This window comes from Gekko japonicus, unplaced genomic scaffold (assembly GCF_001447785.1).
Source record: "Gekko japonicus isolate JY-2015 unplaced genomic scaffold, Gekko_japonicus_V1.1 scaffold1358, whole genome shotgun sequence".
NCBI lineage: Eukaryota > Metazoa > Chordata > Lepidosauria > Squamata > Gekkonidae > Gekko > Gekko japonicus.
The window spans coordinates 407,868-432,100 of record NW_015160880.1 but is presented as its reverse complement, the minus strand read 5'-3'; the positions used below and the strand labels follow the sequence as shown (position 1 = coordinate 432,100).

Sequence of the window (24,233 nt, the reverse complement as noted above, 5' to 3'; positions counted from 1 at the left end):
ACACGCACACAAAAATGCAAAAATACAAAAAAAGTGACACCATGCTGTGTGGGACCCAACTTTTTGACAAAAAAATTCTCCTGCTGTGGTGGGACCTGGCATCCCTAGGTGGTCTGTATCAGGAAAATGGGAAAGGAACGCTCCCATTTTAGCAGGGAAAAAAACCCTTGAGGAACATCAAAATAACAGACAGCTGCAGAAATCTAATAAACACACAAAAACAAAATAAAGATATGTTAAAATTCAGCATTGAGTGGTAGAAGACACCACTTTCCTACCACAGAGGATGCATATGTCCATTAGGAGCTCTAGCAAGAGACAGGCAGACCTTTGTGAATCTTTCAGTCATCAACAGTTCCAAAGGACAGAAAACACACCAACAATGCAGTCCTAAGCAGAGTTACTCCTTTCTATGTCCACTGACTTACAGTGGACTTAGAAGAGCGTTATCTTTGCTTAAGATGGCACTGTGAGTCATATACAAACATGTGCCTCATCGAGGCACTGCAGTTTCAGAGGTGTGTGGTTCTATGGGCATTTAGAAGAGTGTTATCTCTGCTTAAGATGGCACTGTGAGTCAGTTTCAGAGGTGTGTGGTTCTATGGGCAGGTGACTGAGCCCCAAGACATTGAAAGGTTTCTTATGGATTCACTTAAGGATCTTCAGCATGTGGAGAGGTGGACGGCCGATGTAGTGTAAGGGTTAGACTAGGATCTGAGAGACCCGTATTCAAATCCCCACTCTACTACAGAGCTTGCTAGGTGACCTTGGGCCAGTCACATTATGCTTAGCCTAACCTACCTCACTGGGTTCTTGTGAGGATGAAATGAAGGGGAGAATGTTGTAAGACACTTTGGGTCCCCATTGGGGGGAAAAGTGGAGAATAAATGAACAAACAAATAAAAATACACTCAGAAGTGTGGTAGCACTTGTTAGTAAGCACGCTTAGGATTGCAGCCCTAAAGTCCAAATTTGATCCTCAATTGTTTCCATGGCATTACTGTAGTGTGCAGAGTGAATTAAAAATTATTTCATTACCACAACTCCAGGAAGGTCAGAGAACAGGAACCTAAAGATAGCGACACACAGAGACTTCTGGCTGAACTATGTCCAGGCCCGAAGTTGAGACCAGCTTCTGTACTCTGGGTAAGGGCTTGATGTAGATTAGCCCAGAAATGTGTTTTCAAAGCCAGAACTTAGCCCTGGCAAGTGTGAAGTAAGGCAGTAGCTCATTTGCACTGGTGTCCTCTGCTCAAAAAAAGGATCATTTTTCCAGTCTCTGCAAGCATATTTTTCTAGGAATGACTACTGAGGTTTCGTCCTAGAACAGAACCTAGGAACCTACGGACTGGTTCTCAAGAATAAGGGGTGCACAGTACCCACTCCAGTTCACAGCTGAAGCACCACAACAGCCACCAGGTCAGCTTGTTATGCTGGTGGATAACTGTTCTTTTGACTCGAAGGGGGGGGGGACACCTGACAACCCTAGCCCTTGCCCTGCTCACCCGTGTGTTGTTCCGTTCGGCCTTCAGTTCGGAGATCTCCTCCTCGCGCTCAGACAGTTGCTCCCGACACAAGTTCAGCTCCTTCGTAAGTGCAGCAAATTCCTAGAGGAGAGGACAGGCATTCACGATGAGGACAGTCAAAAGATTCCCCCGCCACGCTGATGCTCTTCTGCGAATCAAAGTCACTGACACGCTCCGTGTGCAAGCTGGAGAACCTCTGCATTTTCAAAGGCAAAACTGAGTAGATATGAACTTTCCCCAGGGGTAAGAATCCCTGACCTGGACAGCCCAGGCTGGCCCGATCTTGTCAGTTTTTGGAAGCTAAGCAGGGTCAGCCCCAGCTAGTATTTAGATGGGAGACCTCAAATGAATACCGGGGTGGCAATGCGGAGGTAGGCAATGGCAAACCACTTCTGAACGTCTCTTGCCTTGAAAACCCTACCAGGTCACCATAAGTCAGCTGTGACTTGACAGCAGAGAGAGAGAGAGAGAGAGAAGGTTATGGGCAGGGGTGAAAGTAAGCGGGCACAGGCCAGTACGGAGTACTGGTAAGAAAGCAGCTAAATTGCTAACCTCTTGTTATCTGCTTCAAGCCCTCTGAGCTAGCGTCAGTAAAACAAAAAACGAAAAAATGAAGTTATTTTCACCCCTGGATGTGAGATGAAATTTAATTATTTTGCCAGTGGAGCATTCCAATCAAAGCAGAGGCCTCTGAAGGGTTTAAGCTGGACCTTTGGCTCATGCCCTGCTCCCAACTTCATTACAGAACAAAATGGCTGAGGATGTTGTGGAGAACAAAATGCCTCCAGAACAAAACAGCTGAGGATGTGGGGGGACCGGGATACGAACCTCTGAGCCTTTTTTGACCTCCTTTTGGTTGTTGGGGGTAAAGGGGGCACAGCTGATGAGCAAGGGACGCTGGAGCACATCTCTGGGTTGTGGTGTGACAAGGAACACAGAAATGTGTTCTGGTCACTGGGAAAACAGCCCTTGGTCAGTAACTAGGGTCACTTCCGCATAGGCTGTTTTCCCTGTTTTGGATGCTATTGGTGCTATTGGTGCTTCCATGGACCTCCTGGGTTTCCTCCATCTTTTATCTGATCCTCCCCAACCCTGCTTTGCTGTGATCTTTTAGGAATGATCATGGCAATGTCCGGGGGGCACCCACGTGGACAGAAAAGCCGGTATCTTCCCGGTCCTGCCTGTATCATTGCCATTTTCCCTGTCTCAGTCCCCTGCAACAGCCATTTCCCATCCACCACCATTAAAAAAAGCCATCTTTGCAACTGACTCATTGTTATAACATTACAACAACCTGTCTGTCAGGTCTCTGAATTCCGAGCTTTCATTTTTTTAAAAAAAGTCTCTTTGCCTTTCCCCTTGTATCTCCATAATGAAAGGTGCCAGAGACTTACCTTTTGTTTTAAAGTAAAGCTGTGACTTCAAAGATTGTGACAGATTGTTATAACACTATAATGATAGAAGGTTATGGGCAGGGGTGAAAGTAAGCGGGCACAGGCCAGTACGGAGTACTGGTAAGAAAGCAGCTAAATTGCTAACCTCTTGTTATCTGCTTCAAGCCCTCTGAGCTAGCGTCAGTAAAACAAAAAATGAAAAAATGAAGTTATTTTCACCCCTGGATGTGAGATGAAATTTAATTATTTTGCCAGTGGAGCATTCCAATCAAAGCAGAGGCCTCTGAAGGGTTTAAGCTGGACCTTTGGCTCATGCCCTGCTCCCAACTTCATTACAGAACAAAATGGCTGAGGATGTTGTGGAGAACAAAATGCCTCCAGAACAAAACAGCTGAGGATGTGGGGGGACCGGGATACGAACCTCTGAGCCTTTTTTGACCTCCTTTTGGTTGTTGGGGGTAAAGGGGGCACAGCTGATGAGCAAGGGACGCTGGAGCACATCTCTGGGTTGTGGTGTGACAAGGAACACAGAAATGTGTTCTGGTCACTGGGAAAACAGCCCTTGGTCAGTAACTAGGGTCACTTCCGCATAGGCTGTTTTCCCTGTTTTGGATGCTATTGGTGCTATTGGTGCTTCCATGGACCTCCTGGGTTTCCTCCATCTTTTATCTGATCCTCCCCAACCCTGCTTTGCTGTGATCTTTTAGGAATGATCATGGCAATGTCCGGGGGGCACCCACGTGGACAGAAAAGCCGGTATCTTCCCGGTCCTGCCTGTATCATTGCCATTTTCCCTGTCTCAGTCCCCTGCAACAGCCATTTCCCATCCACCACCATTAAAAAAAAACATCTTGGCAATTGACTCATTGTTATAACATTATAACAACCTGTCTGTCAGGTCTCTGAACTCCGAGCTTTCATTTAAAAAAAAGTCTCTTTGCCTTTCCCCTTGTATCTCCATAATGAAAGGTGCCAGAGACTTACCTTTTGTTTTAAAGTAAAGCTGTGACTTCAAAGATTGTGACAGATTGTTATAACACTATAATGATATGTCAACTAAAAAACAAACAAACAGAACCCACCCACCCATCATTGGCCAAGGGGGAATGGTGGCTGTGGGACTAAGGCAGGGAATATGCAGGGAAATCTACCATGGGAAAGCTCAGTTGCTGCTACAGTGGGGAAGCCACACAATTAAGAGGGAAGGAACCACAACAGTGGTGTACCTAGCGTATTTGACATCCGGAGCACCGGGGGTGTGTGGTCACACAGTGGGGCTTACTTGCGAGTCAACACGCAAAGGATGGGGGCCATTAGAAAGGAGGGGACATACATCAGAAGAGGAAGGAGAGAGAGAAAGCTCTGACTGGATTTTTTTTTTTTACAAAAGGCAGGGAATGTGTTTGAGATTTGGTAAGGGAGACCCGTTGAGCACCTGGTGCAGAGAGACAGTGGGGATGTCTCCCAAGCTCTGTCCAACCCCCAGAGTTTCCCCAAAGAAGGGCAGGATTTAAAAAAAGAATATCAAGGGGAGAGAAAACCGGATCAAAACAGGAGGGACAGTTTGTGTTTTCTAGATGGGCAAGTCCTTGCTGGTGTCTCAATGGGGGAAAGGGGTGGTTTTTTCAGGCCATGATCCCCGCGGCTCCCTTATTCTAGAATAAGCACCTCCTAATTGCTTGCACCCGGAGCAGACCACTCCTATCACCCCACCCTTGGTATGACACTGGCCTGTCCCTTTAATAGAGGCTTAATTTATAAAAATTGGGTAGTTGAAGCTTATCATGGCATGGAAATAAATACCATTGCCTGATAATCACTGCAGATTCAAGTAATATTAAAGGGAGACCTACAGGTACCAGTTTAAAAGTTGGTAATCCTACCACAAGCCTCTCCTCATACAGAGAACACCTAGAACTGGGGTGTCGAACTCATTTCTTATGAGGGCCAGATCTGACATAAATGAGACCTTGTTGGCCCAGGCCATGTGTGTCATAAAATATAATGCCAGGTAGCAGAGGTATAAACTTTATAAAGGTCACAAACATAAAGGTTTTTTTTAACTTAAAATAAAAACATGCTTAAAACATTAGCACTCTTGCAATATTTTGTTTATTTAACAGTGTCTGATAACTGACACCTCTTGCTCTGAATTATTGCATCAAAATGTCTGTGCTGTTGCAATCTTGAGTATGCTGTTCAGGTGTGTATCTGTAAGCTGCAAAGCTACAATGATGCAGCAGCAGCAGAACTGGAAGAAGAAGCAGAAGACAGCCAGTTCCACTGCCGGACTGATAGAAGCCCTCCGGGGGCCTGATCCGCCCCCCGGGCCGCATGTTTGACACCCCTGATCTAGGAGGTTTCTTAGTGCGCCACTTTGACAAGGAAGTGATGACAGATCAATGTCCTATTTCCTAGCCCCGGCTTATCTGTTATAATTATCTGGGGTTTTTTTATTGTATTGTGTTTATTGTTGTTACTTTCCTTGGGTCCTCACCGTGTGGGAAGAAAGGCAGTGGCGTTTACTGCCAGGAAAGTGTTTTTAGGATTGCCCTGTAAATATACTAAGGCCTCGGCCACACGGGCAGGAAAATGCGGGTGTGTGTGTGTGTGGCTGTTTGCCCCGTAGCAAACTAACGCGCGACTGCGCGATCAGGCGTAGGGTTGAGGTCCGGTGCAGCTCCCGTGGTTAGGGGGGAGGTGCCGATCAGATGATACGGCAAAGAAGCGGAGCGGGGCGCCAAACGGGGTTGTGTTTTGTTTTTAAAACTGAAATGTCATCCGTGGAGACTTGGGGGGGGAACCTTTTTGCAAGGGGACATGGGCAGGCGCCGGAACTACCACCGGAAACGCGATCAGATGCCCGCCCTTGCCCCGCGGTTTCCGGAAACTAGTACCTCCGAGGTACTAGTTTTTTACCCCACATCTTCGGCGGGAAGCCTCGGGTGCGCCACGGGAGCTCTACACTTCCCAGATGTGGCGGTGAGATCGCGCCCGGAAAATCCGCCTATCTTCCGTCTCTCTAGCATGCCTAATGCTTCGTGTGACCGGGGCCTAAATAATTCAATTCCTAGCCATCCAAATGGCCTGCCACCATGACCCGTTAACATAGAAGCATCTGGTCTACACTCTTTTCATGTATATTTTCATCCACACCCTTTCTACCTCAAAACAGGCCCAAGTCAGCTTACTAGGTATTAAAACACATAAGATAAACATGAGCATCATAAAAAGAAAATGTCACACATTTTTAAAGCCATCTCCAGGTAGTCAAAAGCACTGCCTCTTCCCCTGCTGTGCAGCCTACCAGTTGAGATCTGCCTCGCAACTTGAGTCATAAGCCCTGCTCTCTGCGCCTCCGCCTTCAGAGGCAACATGGGTGGCAACCAGAGACAGGCCTGTTTCAGGAGTGGCACCTCTCTTGTGGAATGCCCTTCTCCTTGAGGCTCACCGGGTCCCTACATTGCCTTTTAGGCGCTAGGCCAAAATGTTTCTGTTCACCCAGGCTTTTAATTATAGGGCTTATTTTTTAACACTATTTTAGACCGGAAACTTTTATTTTAAGCTGTCTGTGGTCTGTTTATATACTAGGCTGGGTCGTCCCCCCCCCCCAAATTCTGGTTCCACAGGGCCTGCAAGACGGAGCTCTTCCGCCGGGCATTTGGTTGATGCAGTGAACGTCCCCCTCTCCCTCCAGCTTCTCTGGCCCAGCTTTCTCCAGCCAATTGTCCATCAGTGGCCTGATTCTGATCGGTCATCTGATGACCTCTATAGTTACACGGTATTTTATGATATTTTATATGTAAATTGTTATTTTAATACTATTTTAATTGTATTATTTGTTGTACACCACCCTGAGCCCACTGAGGAGGGTGGTATATAAATCTAATAAAATAAATAAATCTTAATTAATATCTCTTTTTATTTATTTATTTATTTATGCTGTACGCTTCCGCAGGCAGGTTCCTGGACAGCGGGATTAATTTTTCCCTCTAAATAAACAGAGACTTCAGAGATATTTTAGACTTTTTTTAAAAATACGGTCAATGTCCTTTAGAGACAATGGCAACTTTGCCTTCTGAATGAGCAATTCCCCTGAAAAGGCCTTCCTGTGAGCCCCTGCCAATCTTACTTCGGAAGGTTCTCAAAGGACAGCCTCAACTGCTGATCTGGGGGGTGGGGGGGCAACTGAAGGTGAGGGACCCAATTTAGCCTGTTGGCCACCAGCTGTTGACCTGAATGATGCACTTTCTATACTTGGTGGAGACAGAAATACAAGAGGTACTTAGGAAGCACTTAAAACATACTAAGGATATTTAATACACTGTATATGACCTGCAGATTGAAAGTTGGCCCATGTCAACCAATAATGGCTACAGAATGGTCCTGAATTGCGCAGCCCTGAGCTAGTTTTGTATGGCACCATTTCTATCTCATTTGAATTACATCTGAATAGAGCACTTTGGTTTTTTGCTTACTTAAAACACAGCATTCTATGCCTTTAAAATGGCAGGGAGAAGGGGGAACATGGCCTTCTCAAAAGCATCCTGTGAACCTAACTTTGGCTGCAGAGAAATTTCCATTTGGAGCAATATAAGATCCATCCACTAGATGGTGAAAGAGTGCCGCTTGGATAAAACTTGTCGTTTATATGGCGGTTCAGGTTGGCTTACTCATATTTAGGAAATTTATACCCTGCTTTTCCATTCAAGGAAACACAAAGCAGCTTATAAATTCCCCTCAAAAATCTTCTAGCAACTGTGTGTCTTTCCAGGAGCTAGTTTTAATCACAACCTGCAACGCAACATAAACTTTTAATTTTTCAATTTGTGGTATTGCTAAAGTAAAAGGGAAATCGGCACACTATAGTCCTATCGCAACAAATTTCAGAAGTTAAACAGGGTCAGTACTTGGAAGGGAGACCACCAAGGAAGACTCTGCAGAGCAAGGCTATGGCAAACCAACTCTGCTTCTTATTTGCCTTGCAAGCCTCTTGCTGGGGTTGCTGTAAGTCGGCTATGACTTGACGGCACTTTATACACACAATACGATCCACCAGTTGAATAGCCCAGAACATGGTACCACAATTAACATTTCAATAGTATCTACTAGGGGTGTGCATTTGGGCTTACCCGAATTGAAAACATACCCCAAAAAATACCTTATTGGTATTTCCAGGGTATATTTTGGCTTCCCAAAGGTATCCGGGATTTTTCGGGAGAACCAAGAAAAAATCCTGGATATATTCAGGAATTTCAAGCAAAACCGGGCTGCCCAGCAGAGTTCTCCCCACAGGACTGGCTCCTGGGAGGACTCTGTTGGGTAGTCCAGTGTAAACTGGGCTGCCCAGCAGAGCCCCAATGGAGTCTGCAGGGAGAGTTCTCCCCACAGGACTGGCTGCTTGGTGAGCTCTTTTGGGCAGTCCGGTTTAAAGAGACCATCCAAAAGAGCCCTAGCTGAGTTGCCTTTCAGCTGTTTTTAGTGGCTTTGCTGCCACTTTTTTCTCTCTGTGTTTTTTCAGTTCGGGTCTACTGGACCCAGAAAAAACTAGATTTTCCAAAAAAAATCCCAGATCCAAATACTTTACCGGTATTGGGATCCAGGTTTTTTCAGGAATCCCAAAATTTTGTCAAGTCCAAGGGATCCGAAACAAAAAACACTGAGAAAAATTTTTTTTGCATACCCCTCATATCTCGCACACACTAGAGAAGAATATTGATCTACCCAGTTCCAACAGAAACAAGAGATCCAGATACGCCGTAAAGTTTGATGCAAAGAAACCAAGGAATCATCTCTTATTAGATCAACTTTGTCCTAAAATCAGGGTGAAAAGGACCCTGTAGATCACTGAGTCTAGTTCACTGTAAACATAGCATATCATGATCATATCCCAAAATATGCCTTGCAGAGTACCTGTTCAAGTTTTTTTCCTTGAAAATTCCCTACGATAGTCATTCTATAAGCATCTTGGGCAACTGATTGCTTGTGCAGCTAAATTCTCTTATGCTGTGTAAAAGGCGGCTTAACAAAAGACTCTGTGGATTTTCCTGCCACAGGGTGAGACCATGTTCCTCCTGCCTTCACAATGCATTTAGCAGACATACCAATCAATGATTTGCACACATGTGCACGCACACAGGCACACATACTTCAGGCAGGCTGTCAGCTCTCTGGTTAAGCACCACTTGTTACTGCATTCAACTGAACATTCAGGCTTTGCCTTTTTTAAACCAAAAAAAAAACAAACCCCTTTTAAAAGGTTGAATAAATGCCTGGAGGAAGTGTGTATTGTTACATCACAAGTGTCAGTCAATCCATGCTGTATACAGCCAACTTCTACTGCAGACAGGCAGAACCAGTTTCTCCAGTGCTGGATCCTGGAGTGATGGTTGTCTGTTTGAATAAAAGATGGGTGAATACCTTCTACTAGCAGCCTCACAGCTCAAATCGTGTATGTCTGTATGCTTCCTCGCAGTTCAGTATGCTAATGTTTCAACCTAAATAGAATCCCCTTCATCTTAAACCTACTGCTTGTTGCTCTACCCCCAGGATACACACAGAAAATGTCAATTGCAAATGGTGCTTATGTGTAAAATTAAGCAACTGTCTCCCTTTTAAAAAGCAGCTCTGAAGAGGCAAAGGGATCCCTCCTGAAGGGGCTGTGAACAAACAGTAAGGAGCAAATCAGTCCTCAAACAAAACTTCTTCCACTAGTTCCCAACATCCATTATTTTTGGAGCAGGGCAGAGGAAGAGGAGTGATCAGACAACCCCAACGAATTCTCCACCACCACCTCCCCTTATCTCAGTTCAAAGTTTCATCTTTATCCAAGTCTGAACGTGCCCAACTCCTTCAGGCTTTGCTCATAAAGACTTGTTTTCAAGACTTTTATAATGCTCCCAAGGATGAAGACAGGGGTACCTCCCTCCAGGATCGGGTGTGGACTTTTCTGCAGCGGCTCAAGTTCTCCTTCCACCTACCTCGGCTCCTCTGGCTTCGGTGCATGCTTTTGCCCTCCCCCTTCCTATTCTTTGGGCAAGCTTTTGTTTTTAAAATAAAAAATACCTTTTAAATTTCAAGAGTAGTTACAGTTATCCATTTAAAGTTTTCTCCCCCTTGTATTTTTAAGCCATTGGATTTTTTGGGGGGGGGCGGGGCAACAGCCTTGCCTTGAAACATTGCTCAGGATGAAGGAGAAGATTGACTTCCTGATTGTCACAAGGGACAGCCAATCAGTGCTCAGCACAAAGGGACGGGAAGGTGGGAGGCTTGTAGGGTTGCCATTTGCCCATGGGGGTGGGGGATCCCCTGATTTTGCAGGGTCCGGCCAGCTGGCCGGCAGGAGAGAATCACCAACAGTGATGTCGAAAGTGACATCAGTGATGTGGGGGTGACACTCTGGTTTTTGGGCCAAACTCTATGGTTTCAGGCCGATTTCACCATAGAGTTTTGCCCCCAAAACCAGAGTGCCCCCCCAACATGCCTATGTCAACCAAAAGTGAGGTAGACGTCACTTCTGGTGACACTGGCACATCGGGGGCGATGCTTCCGGCTCCTGGAGTGCCCCCATGCCCCCTGCTCAAAGGGACCTGACAACCCTATCCCCAGAAAAAAGAGGGGGGGAATTCTAAACGAACAAAGCACAAACCTCCAAAGGAAGTTTAGAAAACTTATTGAGGGCCAAAAGTTAAAAACATAAGTAAGTATACAAAAAAGTGTTTATTTCAAAGACATATAAAAACCTAGTAGGGGCCCAAATAAAGCCTCATAAAATGTTCAAAGTTACAAAAACACAAAAAAGGACAGTGTATGACCTGATACGTTTCGGCTCACAAGAGCTTTCTTCAAAGGTCAAATAGTACAAAATAAACCAAGCAACAGAGTCCCTGTAACACACGTAAGGCAATAAACAATAAATAAAATAGGACCAAAATTGGAATGTTCCAATATGTAATTGAATGACACACCAAAAGGTTTTTATTTGGGGCCACAAATATAGCTGGCCTTGTGTCAGAAGTAGTTGTATATACTGGAAATAATATGTACCTTCCAGTTTATATCCTAAGATTGCATATAAAATTGCCTTGGAAGGGACAATGTACCATCAATATGTAATTTTGGTCCTATTTTATTTATTGTTTATTGCCTTACATGTGTTACCGGGACTCTGTTGCTTGGTGTATTTTGTACTATTTGACCTTTGAAGAAGGCTCTTGTGAGCTGAAACGCGTCAGGTCATACACTGTCCTTTTTTGTGTATTTGTAACTTTGGACATTTTATGAAGTTTTATTTGGGCCCCTAGAAGGTTTTCATATGTCTTTGAAATAAACACTCTTTTGTATACTTATTTATGTTTTTAACGTTTGGCCCTAAATAAGTTTTCTAAACTTCCTTTTAGGGTTGCCAAGTCCCCCCGGGGGGCGGATTTCCCCCCGCTTTGGAGGCCCGATTTCTGCCCCCATGGAATCGGGCCCCGGGGGAAACCCCGCCCGCGCACACGCACTCAAGACGCCGGGCAGGAGCCCCCCGCCGCCAGGTAAAAAAGATTTGGCAACCCTACATCCTTTGGAGGTTAACCCTATCCCCAGCCCAGCACTGCAGTCTTGACTGAGGCCAAATAATACATCTGGATTTCCACTCACAGAACTGTACTTAGCAGAAGTTCTGTAACTTTCCAAATCTAAAGAGCATGAAAATTGTTTTGGTAAATAAAGCAAAAGTCTAGGGTAGTTCAGCCTTCTGTTCCCGACAGTGACGACCAGAACCAACAAGAAAGGCTTAGGAGAGGCAGCCATTTTGCTTTGTTCCCTGTAACTGAGATTTGCTGCCTCTGAACAGAGGAGGTTTCACTTCTACTGTTATCAGTTTACTGGGGACAAGGTTACCAGTTTACTAGCCCTGTATTCTCAAGGCCATCCTTGGACCTTTAGTGGGAAATGTGGCTCAGGAGTAGTGAGACATAGTGAGAAGCAATGTATCCGCTCCAGTCCCACTGAACCAGTGGACTGAAGAAGCTGCCCATCTTTGGGGTAGGGCCATGGTTCACTGTACAGTAGAGCATCTGCTTTGCATAAAGGCAGGCCCAGTTTCAATCCTCAGCATCTCCAGTTCAAAGGGTCACATAGGTGACGTGTGACACCTCTTCCTAAGAACCTAGAGAGCACCTGCCGGTCAGAGTAGGCAATACTGACCTGGACAGAACCAGTGCTCACGCAACTGAAGTTAGGCCGGTATTTTCTTGATCTCTTCCTGTCCTTTTCTCTTTGCAGAGATCAGTGTTACACTGGTTACCTTCCAATCCTTTAGTGGGGAGGCTGACTTTAGCAATGTTAAATATTTTTTGTTAAAACTCTGGCAATTTTCCATCTGAATTCTTTTCTTTTCTTTTTTTTAAACCTCTTGGGGTTTGGGTGAATGCTATCTGGCCCCAGTAACCTGTTCCTTCTTAAGTGGTGCATTGATTCCTCATTCTTTGTCCCTTCCATTTGACACAGTGGAATAGTCAGGGGTCATTTAGTAGGAAAAAAGGTGCAGGAGCTCATTAGCATAACTCATTTGCATAACTTATTTGCATATGCAGAACCCCCTGACAGCACCACTCAGGCTCCACTGGACTGTTTTGGATTGCTAGCTATTGGGGGGGGGGTGCAGATCTGCCCTCACAGAGGTGGGAGAGCTTGTACCTGAATAAAACTTGGTCTTAAAGGTGCCACTGGACTGTTTTGGGCCAGGGGGGCATGGGGGGGGCTATGCAGCTTACCTGGCTGCTTCTTGCTCTGACTGAGGGCTGCTGGGAGCAGGGGGCGGTGCTTGTTGCATGTGGCCGCCCCCTGGGCTCTTTACTGCCGGAGCTCCGCTCCCGTGCGCTCCTGCAGGAAATGACCCCTGGGAATAGTTCAGGCATGCCATGAAACCATGCTTTAATTAAGCTAACTACAATTAGTGTGATAATCTGAACACAGGCCATTCCATGAACTGTGGTTACTATAAACTATGGGTACACCAAATCAGGATTTGAAACCATGGTTTGAAATTGATTGGTTAATCACAGTGCTTCCCTCACTCCAACGCCGACTGGGGTATCAACTGGGTGTCTAAGGTGAGAAAGAAAAGGCAATGAAACCGGGATTTGTGAAGGCAAACCAGGATTTGAACAATCTTTTATGAGCCAAGTTAACTGTGGTTAAAATAACCATGGTTTCTTGTTGTGCCTGAACTGTACCAGTGTTTTCAACCACGTCTCCCACACAGTGTGGGTATCCCCCAGTCTTCTGCATTAAAGACTGATGTAAAAAACTCAGGCTCCGGTCACACATGCCAATTTGACCAACCACTACACAATCAGACGCAACGGTGGTGAACCGGTGTTGTTTTCGTCGGCGTGTGTTTCCGGCGCGCTTCAACAAGGAAGCAGGGATGCGAGAGGAGCGCGCTGGAGTGATCACACGGAGAACGTCTGTCTGCAGCCTGTCACACACCATTTGATAGTGGACTTTCCCAGGCACTTTTTACCTCCGCATCTTCGGCCAGACAATATGGGTTGGCGACGGGTGCGCGACGCTTACCAGATGTTCCCATGTGATCGCGCCCTTATAATCCGCCCGGCATTCGTGACTCTCCCGCAGCAAATTCTGCGTGTGAACGGGACCTCAATTGTTTTTATTTTATGAACTGTATACCCCACCTTTCTGTCCTCATAAGGGCCACCAAGTTAAAACATACTTAAATGATCACATCTTTAAAAAATCACGAAAACCAACAAAAACACATCAATAGAACAATTAAGACCAGAGCTAAAATACATAACACCCCCCCCCCCAAAAAAAGAAAGGAGCACACATGCTCCAAGAAATAAAGATAAGCAATGAAAACATTGGTCAGGAACGAGAGATCACTGAGCGAATGCAAAATGAAGCAAAAAGTTCTTCGCCTGCTGGCTGAAAATGGCAACAGAAGGGGACAGATGAGCCTCCCTAGGGAAGGAGTTCCAGAGTTTGGGTGCCACAACTGAGAAGTCCTCTCCGAGAAGTCTCTCTCAAAAAGCAGGGGAACCCAAAGCAGCTCCTCAAAAGATGACCATTGGATAGGTTCATAACGGAGTCCTTCAGCAATATAGTCACCTTTTCTCAGTACTCCTTTTAAACATATCTATCACATGTGCTAGACCACTTTCCTGCTTCTGATATACTGCTTTTTGTTTGGATATCTTTAGCAGCTTCCTCTTCAAATTCCTTCTTTGCTTATCTTTATTTGCTGGAGCATGTGCGCTCCTTTCTTTTCTTCATTTGCCTTTTTAAAGGAAATCTTGCCTTCTCTAGCCTCTGCTGTTTAACCACACTGGCATCCTTCAGGGATTGTTTATACATTTTTTTCTAATCTGTGTTGGTTTTAAATAACCTCCAAGCTTCCTGAAGAGATATGAGGCTTCTCTAAATTATACTTCCAGCTTCCTTTGAACCAATCCTGTCTCTTGAGAAATGTCTCCTTTTGAAATTAAATGACTATGTTGGACTTTCTGGGCAAATTTCTTCCCGTTTAATTTGATGGCATTGTGGTCACTGGTTTCAAGCAATTCAAGACCACTTACATCTTGCCCTAGATCTCACTTAAGATGAAATCAAGCATTGCTCCTCCTCTTGCCTGTTGTATGACTAAGGTCTAAGGGACAGCAACAACGTAAGAAGAGCCCTGCTGGACGAGACCAATGGTCCATCTAGTCCAGCATCTTGTTTCACACAACGGGCAACTCCTGGAGGGTCAATGAGGCCTTCCCCTGATGTTGCCACCAAGCACTGATATTTAGAGGTTCACTGTATCAGATCAGACATGCAGTCATTTTACATAAAAACATTCAAATTAGAAATATGGAATAAAACCAACAGCGGCATTATTAAATTAAAAATCTGTGATTATAACATAAAAATAGAATAAAACAGCCATAAAACTCATGTATACTTTAGATTGCTAGTAGCCATTGATAGATCTACCCTCTACAAATCTATCTAACCACCTTTAAAGCCGCTTATGCTAACAGCCATCACAATGTCCACAGGCAGTGAATACCACAATTTAATCACTCGAGTAAAGAAGTATTTTGTTTGGTCAACCCTGAGACTATTGCCCAGAAACTTGATTTGGTGCCCCCAAGTTCTAGTGTCATGGGAGGAGAAAAAGTTCTCTTTATCCACTTTCTCCACCAATTCGTAATTTTATAAATCTCTATCATGTCCCCCCCCCAGCTATCTTTTTCTAAACCAGAAAAAACTCAGACTAGCATTTCCTCAAAGGAAAATGCTGTGACTCCTTAAATCAGTAATTGAGTCTATCTAGAAACTGTTCTTATCCTGATGCAAACTTACGCTTACCAAATCAGTTTATGGGAAGTTTGGAATAAGGTTCCCAAACTCTGGTTGGCGCTGGCGATCGCCCAGAATTACAACTGATCGCCAGACTAGAGATCAGTAGCCCTGGAGGAAATGGCTCCTTTGGATGGGTGGACTCTATGGCACCATTCCCCACGGAGGTCCCTCCGCTCCCCAAACCTCATCTTCCCCGGACTCCACCCCTAAACTTCAAAGAATTTCCTAACTCAGAGTTGGCAACCCTGCCCATTTTAATAAATTTAGCTTTCTCCCTGACTCTTGTTCATCATGGAAATGAGGCAATTCCTGCCAGGGTTACCAACTCCAGACTGGGAAATTCCTGGGGATTTGGGGACAGTGTATCGTTTAAGGAGAGAAGGGAACCCAGCAGGGAACTGATGCCATAGAGTCTGTCTCCAAAACTCTCATTTTCTCCAGGAAAATTGAACCTTGGAGATCACATGTAACTCCAGGTTCCACCTTTAAGTTGGTAACCCTTGCTAGGGTCCTTTGCACCCCAGCATTGCAGTGATATCTATAAATGCAACAGGAAAAGGTACCGATAGAGGAGACTATACCATTTCAGTCCGGAGGTAGGGGACACCAACTTTAATGCTCCCCTAAAAAAAATCTCCCTGCAAACCAGTGTCCCTTCAGCACATCAGGGAGCAACTGCTCACTCTGCACCTTGCTGTGCTTGTTTTCTACTTTGCCAGGGGGCTTTTTAGTAGAGGAGCTTTCGGAACATGCAACAGTCTTCCCCCACCTATACGAAGTGGAACGATCCATGTGTATAGACCAGATCTCCGATTCCATTAGTCTAATCAACTGCTGTAACTACAAATTCCTCCAGCGATTCCCTAACTAGATCTCTCTCGCCTTTATACTTGTCTATGTAGTTATTCCGCGTCCATGACATTTGGCATTTGTTATGGCTGAATTTCACTTTGTGGCAAGCAATCTCGGGTTCACGGATATCTTTTTGCATTTGTCCTTTGTAGGCACGCCTTTCTCCCTTCAGTTCTGGGGCAGCGGTGCAGTATTGAGTTTCATGCCAAACCCATAATCTGGCAGGGCAGAAAGGTAGCTAATTCCCAGCAACATACGGAGTCCAATTAGGATCGGAATACAATTTGTTTACATTAGGATGCAGCCTAACCAGATCCCGCCGGGTTAGGGTAGCCAAGGGCCACTGTCATGAACCGTACCACACCAGCACTTCACTCCCATCATGCCACCAAAGTCATAACATCATTTCCTGCTTGCCCATGTTTTACAGTCAGGTGACCCAGCTCTACTGCAACCCTGTCAGGGCTCCCCCCAAAGGCGTGGTGCCCCATTTCTGACCCACTTCTGATTCATCTGTGTTTACATTTGGGTGTGCCAGCCGTGCTGTGGTGCCACCAGGTCTCCTCCAAGGGAACAACACCTGTGTTCCCTTCCAGGCTACACCTGGGGCAACTGCCCCTCTTGCCAGGCTCTTGTTATACCACTCACTTGGGATCTGTCTCAGGAGAAGGGTGTCCAAGAAGCCACCAACCTTTGAAAATACGTTTGCCATCAAGAGTCTACCGTCTTCAATAATGCTCAGTTGTGCTACAAAATCCTCCGCTCTCTGTTCCAGCAAGGTCAAAAACAGCGGAATGAATGTGGAACGTTTGAACTCATTTGTATAGCTAAGTGTAAGTATATAAAAAGCAGTCAATCCAGAAATAAATGTCTTATTTTGCTTGTATATGTGTTTTTAACATTGCGTAATTTGCTGAAAAGCAATTTAAAACACACATACAAACTTGCGCTTCAGAACTATCACCCCAGCCATCCAGATTGTCTCAAGCTTATTTTTAGCAAAAAACTGCCAACACATTTTTCAGGATCTTCGTACTCAGGGTTTAGAACTTACTTGGAAGGAAGAGTGGGGGGACCAATCTGACAGCCATGAAATTCTAATCAAGCAACTGGGCTCCATATTAGACCGTGGCCATATAGTTTTCCTGTCCTTCTAATGTCTTTGTCTTAGGCTTGCCAAGTCCCCCCCGGGGGGGCGGGGAAACCCCTGCCCCAGAGGCCCGTTTCCTGCCGCCGGCGGATCGGGCCCCGGGGTAAACCCCACCCCAACGTGCACGTCACCCAGAAGTGACGTGACGATGCGGGGCATGCTGGGGGCGGGGCCACAGTAATCTGAGGGAAAACTCTATGGTTTTCCCTCGGATGGTTGTGGCCCCGCCCCCAGCGTGCCCCACGTTGTCACGTCACTTCCAGGTGACGTGCGTGCGGCGCACGTGCGCTCCAGACACGACCCGGGAGTCCCCCGCTCCAGGTAAGAAAGCACTTGGCAACCCTACTTTGTCTGCTTAATCCTTAATTTAAGCAGGGGTCATTTCGTAGAAAAAGAGCTAGGGGGACTCATTAGCATAACTCATTAGCATATGCCACATCCCCTGACATCACCGGAAGTGTGTCCTCCCCACAGCCGGCAGCGACCTCCAGCAGGCACCAGCAGGGAGCTCCAGGCCCCGCCCTCCCGCACCTCACCCGGGGGAATGGCGTCCCCCCGCGTCCCCCCCCAAATGACCCCTGAATTTAAGGTTGGGGGGGCACTCTAAGACTGAAAGTGGATGGATGTATTTCTCTTGCTTTTTAAAGGTTAGTCACTTCTGTCTCCTGTCCTGTCTCAGACTATCAAAGCAAACCTTGAATGCTGACTGTTCCCTTTCCAAATCCGTTTGGGGCCCAATCTGCATGTAGCATTTGCTCTGCTGTTTTACCAAGGCCACACTGGAACAGAAAAAGATACGGCTCAAAGCCACATTCAAATACCCCGGGCCAACACTGTACTGACGGCAGAGTCACCCCTGAACGGCCATAAAATGACCATAAATCTATGCAGAGACGGCCACCATAAAACCGAGAGATCAAACGAAGTGAAAGCGGCATGCATTCTGGACACTGCCATAAAATGAAAGTGGCATGCAATGTAGAGGGGAATTTCTGTTCCAACATGGGTTTGGTAAAACAGTGGAGCAAATGCTAGATGCGGATTGGGCCTGGGACTCTGCAACCTTCTAGCAAATTGCCCCTCAGTCTTCTAACCCGCATAATATGTCACAGCAGATCTTACTAATAACTTCAGACTGTACACTGCTTTGTTCCCAGAGGTGCTACGCAGACATGAGTGGGTACACAGACTCATACAGGGCCTCACAAACGAGCACTTGTTGGGGATACAGGCAGCAACATCCTCCTTAGACCTACAGTGCTGATGCTCACTCAGTGACTCTGGAACCACATGCTGCTCTTCGATATGCCACCTCTGGCTCTTTTGAGCACTGTTCCCCCATGGTGCCGGCCCCATGTTCCAGTAAAGTGGGTGGTTTCTTTAGAAATTGGAATGGTTCCATCATGACTATGGGCCCAAGATAGAACTGTTTCATTTTTAAAATACAGCACAGCGTGATGATTATATCCAAGGTAGTACAGGTGTACAAATAAGGCTGGGCGTTCAACATATGCAGCTGAATGAGGTGGTGGAATGAGGCGTACCGCTGTTAAATGCTAATCCCTAAAACAAAACTTCAAGTAGTGCAGAAAGACAACTCAACAGACTCAGGTAATTTAAAGGGATCAATATGTCTAATTCTCAATGTGGCTGAATGTGTAGATACTTAAAACCAGAGACTGCAGTCACAAACAGACAAGACAGATCTTACTGCACGCCTGAGAAAAGACACAGGGAAAGAAAGAAAGAAAGAAAGAAAGAAAGAAAGAAAGAAAGAAAGAAAGAAAGAAAGAAAGAGAAATCTAATAGAAATACACTGGAGGGTTAACCCCCTCCCATAATAGAAGCAGCAACTGTAACTTTAAGAAACAAATATCCTCTGTGGCTGTTGCTAGGCAACTACAATACTACTGTCATTTGAAGCCTTGGTCTCTGTCAGCAAAAGGCAGGGGAGGGCTCTTTTGGCCTTTGAGGGAGGACTCACCAGGGCCAGGCCCACCAGCAACCACCAGGTGACTTACTACTACCCGACTTTCATGAATCACTCAGGAATGACTGATTGACACTGTTTAACACATAGAAGGCCTCAGGCAGATGTGATGCTGGGTGTTCTGTGAACAGAGACTCCAGTGTCTTTTTTTCTCTAAAAATCAAAGCAAGGGGGCCATGATTTGGACTGTGGAATGAAGGGAAGATGGGGTTTCAGCTCCCTTTCCTGTACCATTTTTCAAGCCTGAAATTGCCCCAGAGAGTCACTATTTGTCCTGTTGGGAGGAAATACCAGTACCGACAACAGGTTTCCCCAAGAAGCCAAATACTGGCTTCTCGGGGCCATTTGGGATTGGGAAAATGGCACAAATGAGGAGATTTAAGAACTTGCTTTCCTCACACTATGGTTGCCATCGAAAACAAGCCCTCATATGCCTGATTTTTAGAGAAAAAAATTACACTGGAAACTCTGATCACAGAATTCCCAATGTCTGTCTGAACCCTGAGACCACGGTAGACCCCAGTTCAAATCACTAATTTTCCATGGAATTCACTGAGGTGACTTCAGACTCCACATCAAGCCAACATTAAGTGTGAATGTATACACATCCAGCTTGTTGCCAGGGCCATGTTCCTCATGTGCAGGCCCCTTTTTCCCTACCTTGCACAGAGCAAAATGCAAGAATCCTGGTTTAAAATTAAGTCTGATGTCCAAATACAGACATAGCTTCTCTGGAGTTCATTTTCTGCCCAGAAACTAGGATTCTCAACCAGGATTTAATGAAGGTTAAAATCCTAGTTCGTGGGAGAAAACTAACCCCAGTTAAGCTGTGTGCCTGCATTCATTTACCACAGGCAACCAGAACTGGTTTTAAACCAGGATTCCTTCATTGTGCTCTGAGTGAAGAGTGAAGGGAATGGAAGGCATGCATATGAACCTAGCAATAAACTTGGTGTTAGCTCCACCCAGCTTTTTTACTGGTGTAAAAGGGAAGAGGGAGTTGCCTTTAGTCTCCCCAAAAGGCTATGATGATGATCATGGACCTGCATGGGTCCAAGCAGGGACTGGGGCTGTAATAAGGAGGAGAACTGGGAAAGATACAGTGAAAAGGCTGGCTGGCTGGCTATAGCCCGCAGAAGTGACTTCTGGATGCATCCTGGGTGATTTTGGACCAGTCAATCTGACTTTGTCTAGCCCACCTCACAGGACTGCCCTGACCTCTTTGGAAGAAGGGCAGGATGGCACCTTTCAACCATCTTTCTCCCCCCAAAAAACCAGGACTCATGGTGGCTTTGAACAGATAAGAGAGAAGAGCCTTGCTGCAGTGGGGGTGGATGGTGCTTGTAGCACTGAGAGAGAGCTTGCCTGCTTTTCTTAAAAAATAAACTTTAAAAAAAGAATGTGTACGCTTTCTCCTTTGTCCTATATACAAAAATACTACGGCTTTAAGGAATTATCCGTTCATCCACTGATTTGCATCTAATCCATTTGTACATTAATACCATTTCAGGATCAGTTCCATTCTGAAGGAAATGGGAAAGTACTAAATTGTGTTAAATCAGGAACAAACCGTTTGTTATGCGGGTGATCCATGATTGGATCATTCAGCATTTTCTTTTACATTGAAAGAAAGCAGTCCAGGGGAGGATTTGGATCCAGGATGTTGGCCTGGTGGTGGTGGTGATGTAGAGCATTTTTGATCCTTTCCCCTAGTACCCCAACAGAAACTGGTAGGCCCAATCACTGCTTTTTAATTTTAAAGAAAATTTCGGTAGATCTGCTCCGAAATTTCCCATGTGTCGTTAGGCCCTAAAGCTACTGCTCCTTGTTGGATGGAAAGTCCATCTTAGATGTTTTCATTTTATTACAGTAACATGCCAGAAACAAAACAACCTCATACTTTCAACTCTTAGCTGTATCCCCAGAATTCAAAGTTGTCCATTCATATTAACTCACTCAGGTTTTCACTGATTGAAGCTGGCGACCTTAAGAAACACCTTTTAAAATTATTCCACAATTACAAAGGCAAGAAGAAAAAAATTAATATCAGCACTGAGGGCATGGACACTACCCAAAAGGTGCCCATGACAGTCACCGAACACACACTTCTATCACAGAATCAGGTGGGTAGGCGTGTTGGTCTGAAGCAGCAGAACAAAGTTTGAATCCAGTGGCACCTTTAAGAACAACACAGTTTTCTTCTGGGTAGAAGCTTTCATATGCACACACCCTTCTTCAATGTATCTGAAGAAATGTGCGTGCAAATGAAAGCTTATACCCAGAATAAAACTTTGTTGGTCTTAAAGTTGCCATTGGACTCAAACTTTGATGTTTTGGGTTTCCACCCTAGTTTTGGACGTCAGCATATACTTCCAGAATGCACCACAAAAACTTCGCTTGTTCAGGAATGGACAGCAAAGGAAAAGTGTGTCTCCCACTACTGGGGCCGGGAGCATTTCACCATCTCCCAAAATGTAGCATCTATGCAAGATAAGAGGTTAGAGGCAATAAAGCCATTGTGTCCCCTCCCTGCTCAACTTCGTCCTCTAACTGGGCATTCTTAGTTCTCCCTGCCCCCTGGCTCTGTGAAATCTTGAGGGGCCAGCTCTCCCCCCCCCAAGACGTCACACCAGCATTTAAAAGCCATACAAGATTCCACACAATTCCGCCTCCTACGTCTATAGCATATATCTCAATTTATAAGTTGTCAGTGTCTAAAGGATATTAAAAATAACTTGTGATTTGTGAGTAATAAGGTTTCTTCTCACGTTGGTGAGCATGAAATCCGGGGGAAGCGGGCCGGCGGAAGGGAGATCCGACAAATGCTGCAGTTGAGGTTAACACTCAGATGACCTGGTTTGTTACAGTCCCATTTCTGCTTTGGTGTCAAAAATTACCATGCAAAACAAACAAGACGACATTAGTCTCATTCATTCTACATGACAACTGTGACACCTAAGCCCCCCCCCCCTCTCATTTAACACCAGTCTAAAGGTGCAACTAAATGAGATGCAAGAGGCCCATGATCAGGTCTCCTGACGTCTTCAATATCATTTAAAAACAGCCAGGGAAGAGGGTTGATTGCGGCTGTGTTGCTGGGGCAATGGGGAAGCTTAACCTCTTCCCCATAGGATAAAAATAACCCCACCAATTATGCATTTGCCCCAGCACGGAGGGGAACAAGAACACCACTCTTGGGACACATGGCTATCAACCGGTAGTCGAGGGATGCATCTACACAGGGGCATGAAAAACAGACCTGGCTGCAGCAGCAGCAGCAGCAAGCAGGGTGAGAACAGGTGAGAACCGTGTCCACACACACACACACCTGATCCTGCTTTGTCCGCTGCTGCCGCTGGCCTGCACCCCTGCTCTTCTCCCTTTCCTCCACTGTACATGTGCAAAAGCACAGCATGACACAGCAACTGAGACTGCTTCCTCACAATCCAGAAATTCCCCTTTCCCCTTAAGAACATAAGAGCTTTGATCAGACCAGTGTTCCATCTAGTCCAGCATCCTGTCTCACACAGTGGCCGACCAGTTCCTTCAGAGAGCCAATGACAGTGCCAAGACCTTCTCCTGATGTTACCTCCTAGCACAGGGATTCAGAGGTTGACTGCCTCTGAATGTGGAAGTTCCCCCAAGGCCACTGACTGACCTATCCTCCATGAATTCCCCTTTTAAAGTCTAATTCCCCTTTAAAGCTGTCTATGCCATCACTACATCCTCTGGCAGCGAATTCCGCATTTCAATTATTTAATTACTTTCCCTGTCTTGCTGCCACCCGCATGTAGCCACTGAGGACAAAGCAATTCACACCCGCTGAGGAGCAATGCAAACATGGTCTTTCTCTGATGCAGTTTGAAAGTTGTGCCAGGTGAACAACCAATCTCCTCTGGAAGGCAAGCTCTCCACACAACGGAAAATGCACCTCAGACCTGTCACAGCTATCAAGTTCAGACCGACAGCCCCACAACATGTTAGCCCCTCCCCACTGTCCCCGATCCTGACCTGCGGGAGGGCAATGTTGAGCTGACGCTGGAGGGACTCCTTCTCATGGCCCAGTTCGCGTAGGCGGAGCTGTGAGGTGGACAGGCTCTCCTGTGTGTCGCGCAGCGTCTCCAGTAACCTCTCACGCTCGTTCAGCATGTTGACCATGAGCTGCTCAAAGTTTGCATCGTCGGCCCCGTAGGCCGAGCCGCGGCGGTTGTCCTCATTGATGGTCGGCATCACTTCGCACATCATCATGCCAAGTTGGGTGGGGAGGGCCCCCCCACCGGGGACTCCTCAGGAAGGAACAGGCAGTGGTGAGGGGAATTTAGCCCCTGGTCCTGCAGAGAATGAGAAATGTCCATCAAACATCATACAGAACTGGAACCTCAAGAGTTCTCTGGGAGGAGAGTGAAGAAATTGTAGCGGAACACAGGGAATGGAACAGTAAGAGGATGCAGGTAAGTGGAAACTGGTGGTTCCAAGAACATGGGTGGACATGGAAAGCAAAGGGCAACCCAAATTCCTGAGTAGTTTTGGGAGAAGGTGGTAGTCCATGGCAGGGCTTTTTTGTAGAAAAAGCCCAGCAGGAACTCATTAGCATAATAGGCCACACCCAACAGCAGAAACTCGTTAGCCTATTAGGCCACACCCCTGACAGTGCAGCTCATTGGCATATTAGGCCACTCCCCCATGTTACCAGAAGTGTGCTCATCCAGCCACACCCACCTTTTGCTTCTTACTTCTGTTTACCTTGTTTGTTGTCCAAACCCAGGGCTTTTTTGGAGCAGGAACTCCTTTGCATGTTAGGCCACACACCCCTAATGTAGCCAATCCTAATGAGTTCCTGCTGTTGGGTGTGGCCAACTTGGAAGCCAGCCGGAACTCCGTTCCTGTGCGTTCCTGCCCAAAAATAGCCCTGGTCTATGGGCAGAGACTGAATCTCGGCCCCCCCAGAGGTAGATGGCAAG

The 24,233-nt window shown here is 46.0% G+C and overlaps 1 protein-coding gene across 4 annotated transcripts in view; it reads right to left on the bottom strand.

Moving 5' to 3' along the window:
• Positions 1-24,233, bottom strand: part of PPFIA3 (protein tyrosine phosphatase, receptor type, f polypeptide (PTPRF), interacting protein (liprin), alpha 3) — a 92,224-nt gene that overhangs the window by 53,264 nt on the left and 14,727 nt on the right. For all 4 annotated transcript variants that reach the window (XM_015423142.1, XM_015423151.1, XM_015423159.1 and 1 more), the window contains exons 2-3: positions 23,284-23,603; positions 1,506-1,607 (exon numbers count right to left, since the gene is read on the bottom strand). In XM_015423142.1, coding sequence (XP_015278628.1) covers positions 1,506-1,607; positions 23,284-23,520 — 339 coding nt within the window. In that variant the 5' untranslated portion in view covers positions 23,521-23,603. The remainder of the gene's footprint in view (positions 1-1,505; positions 1,608-23,283; positions 23,604-24,233) is intronic.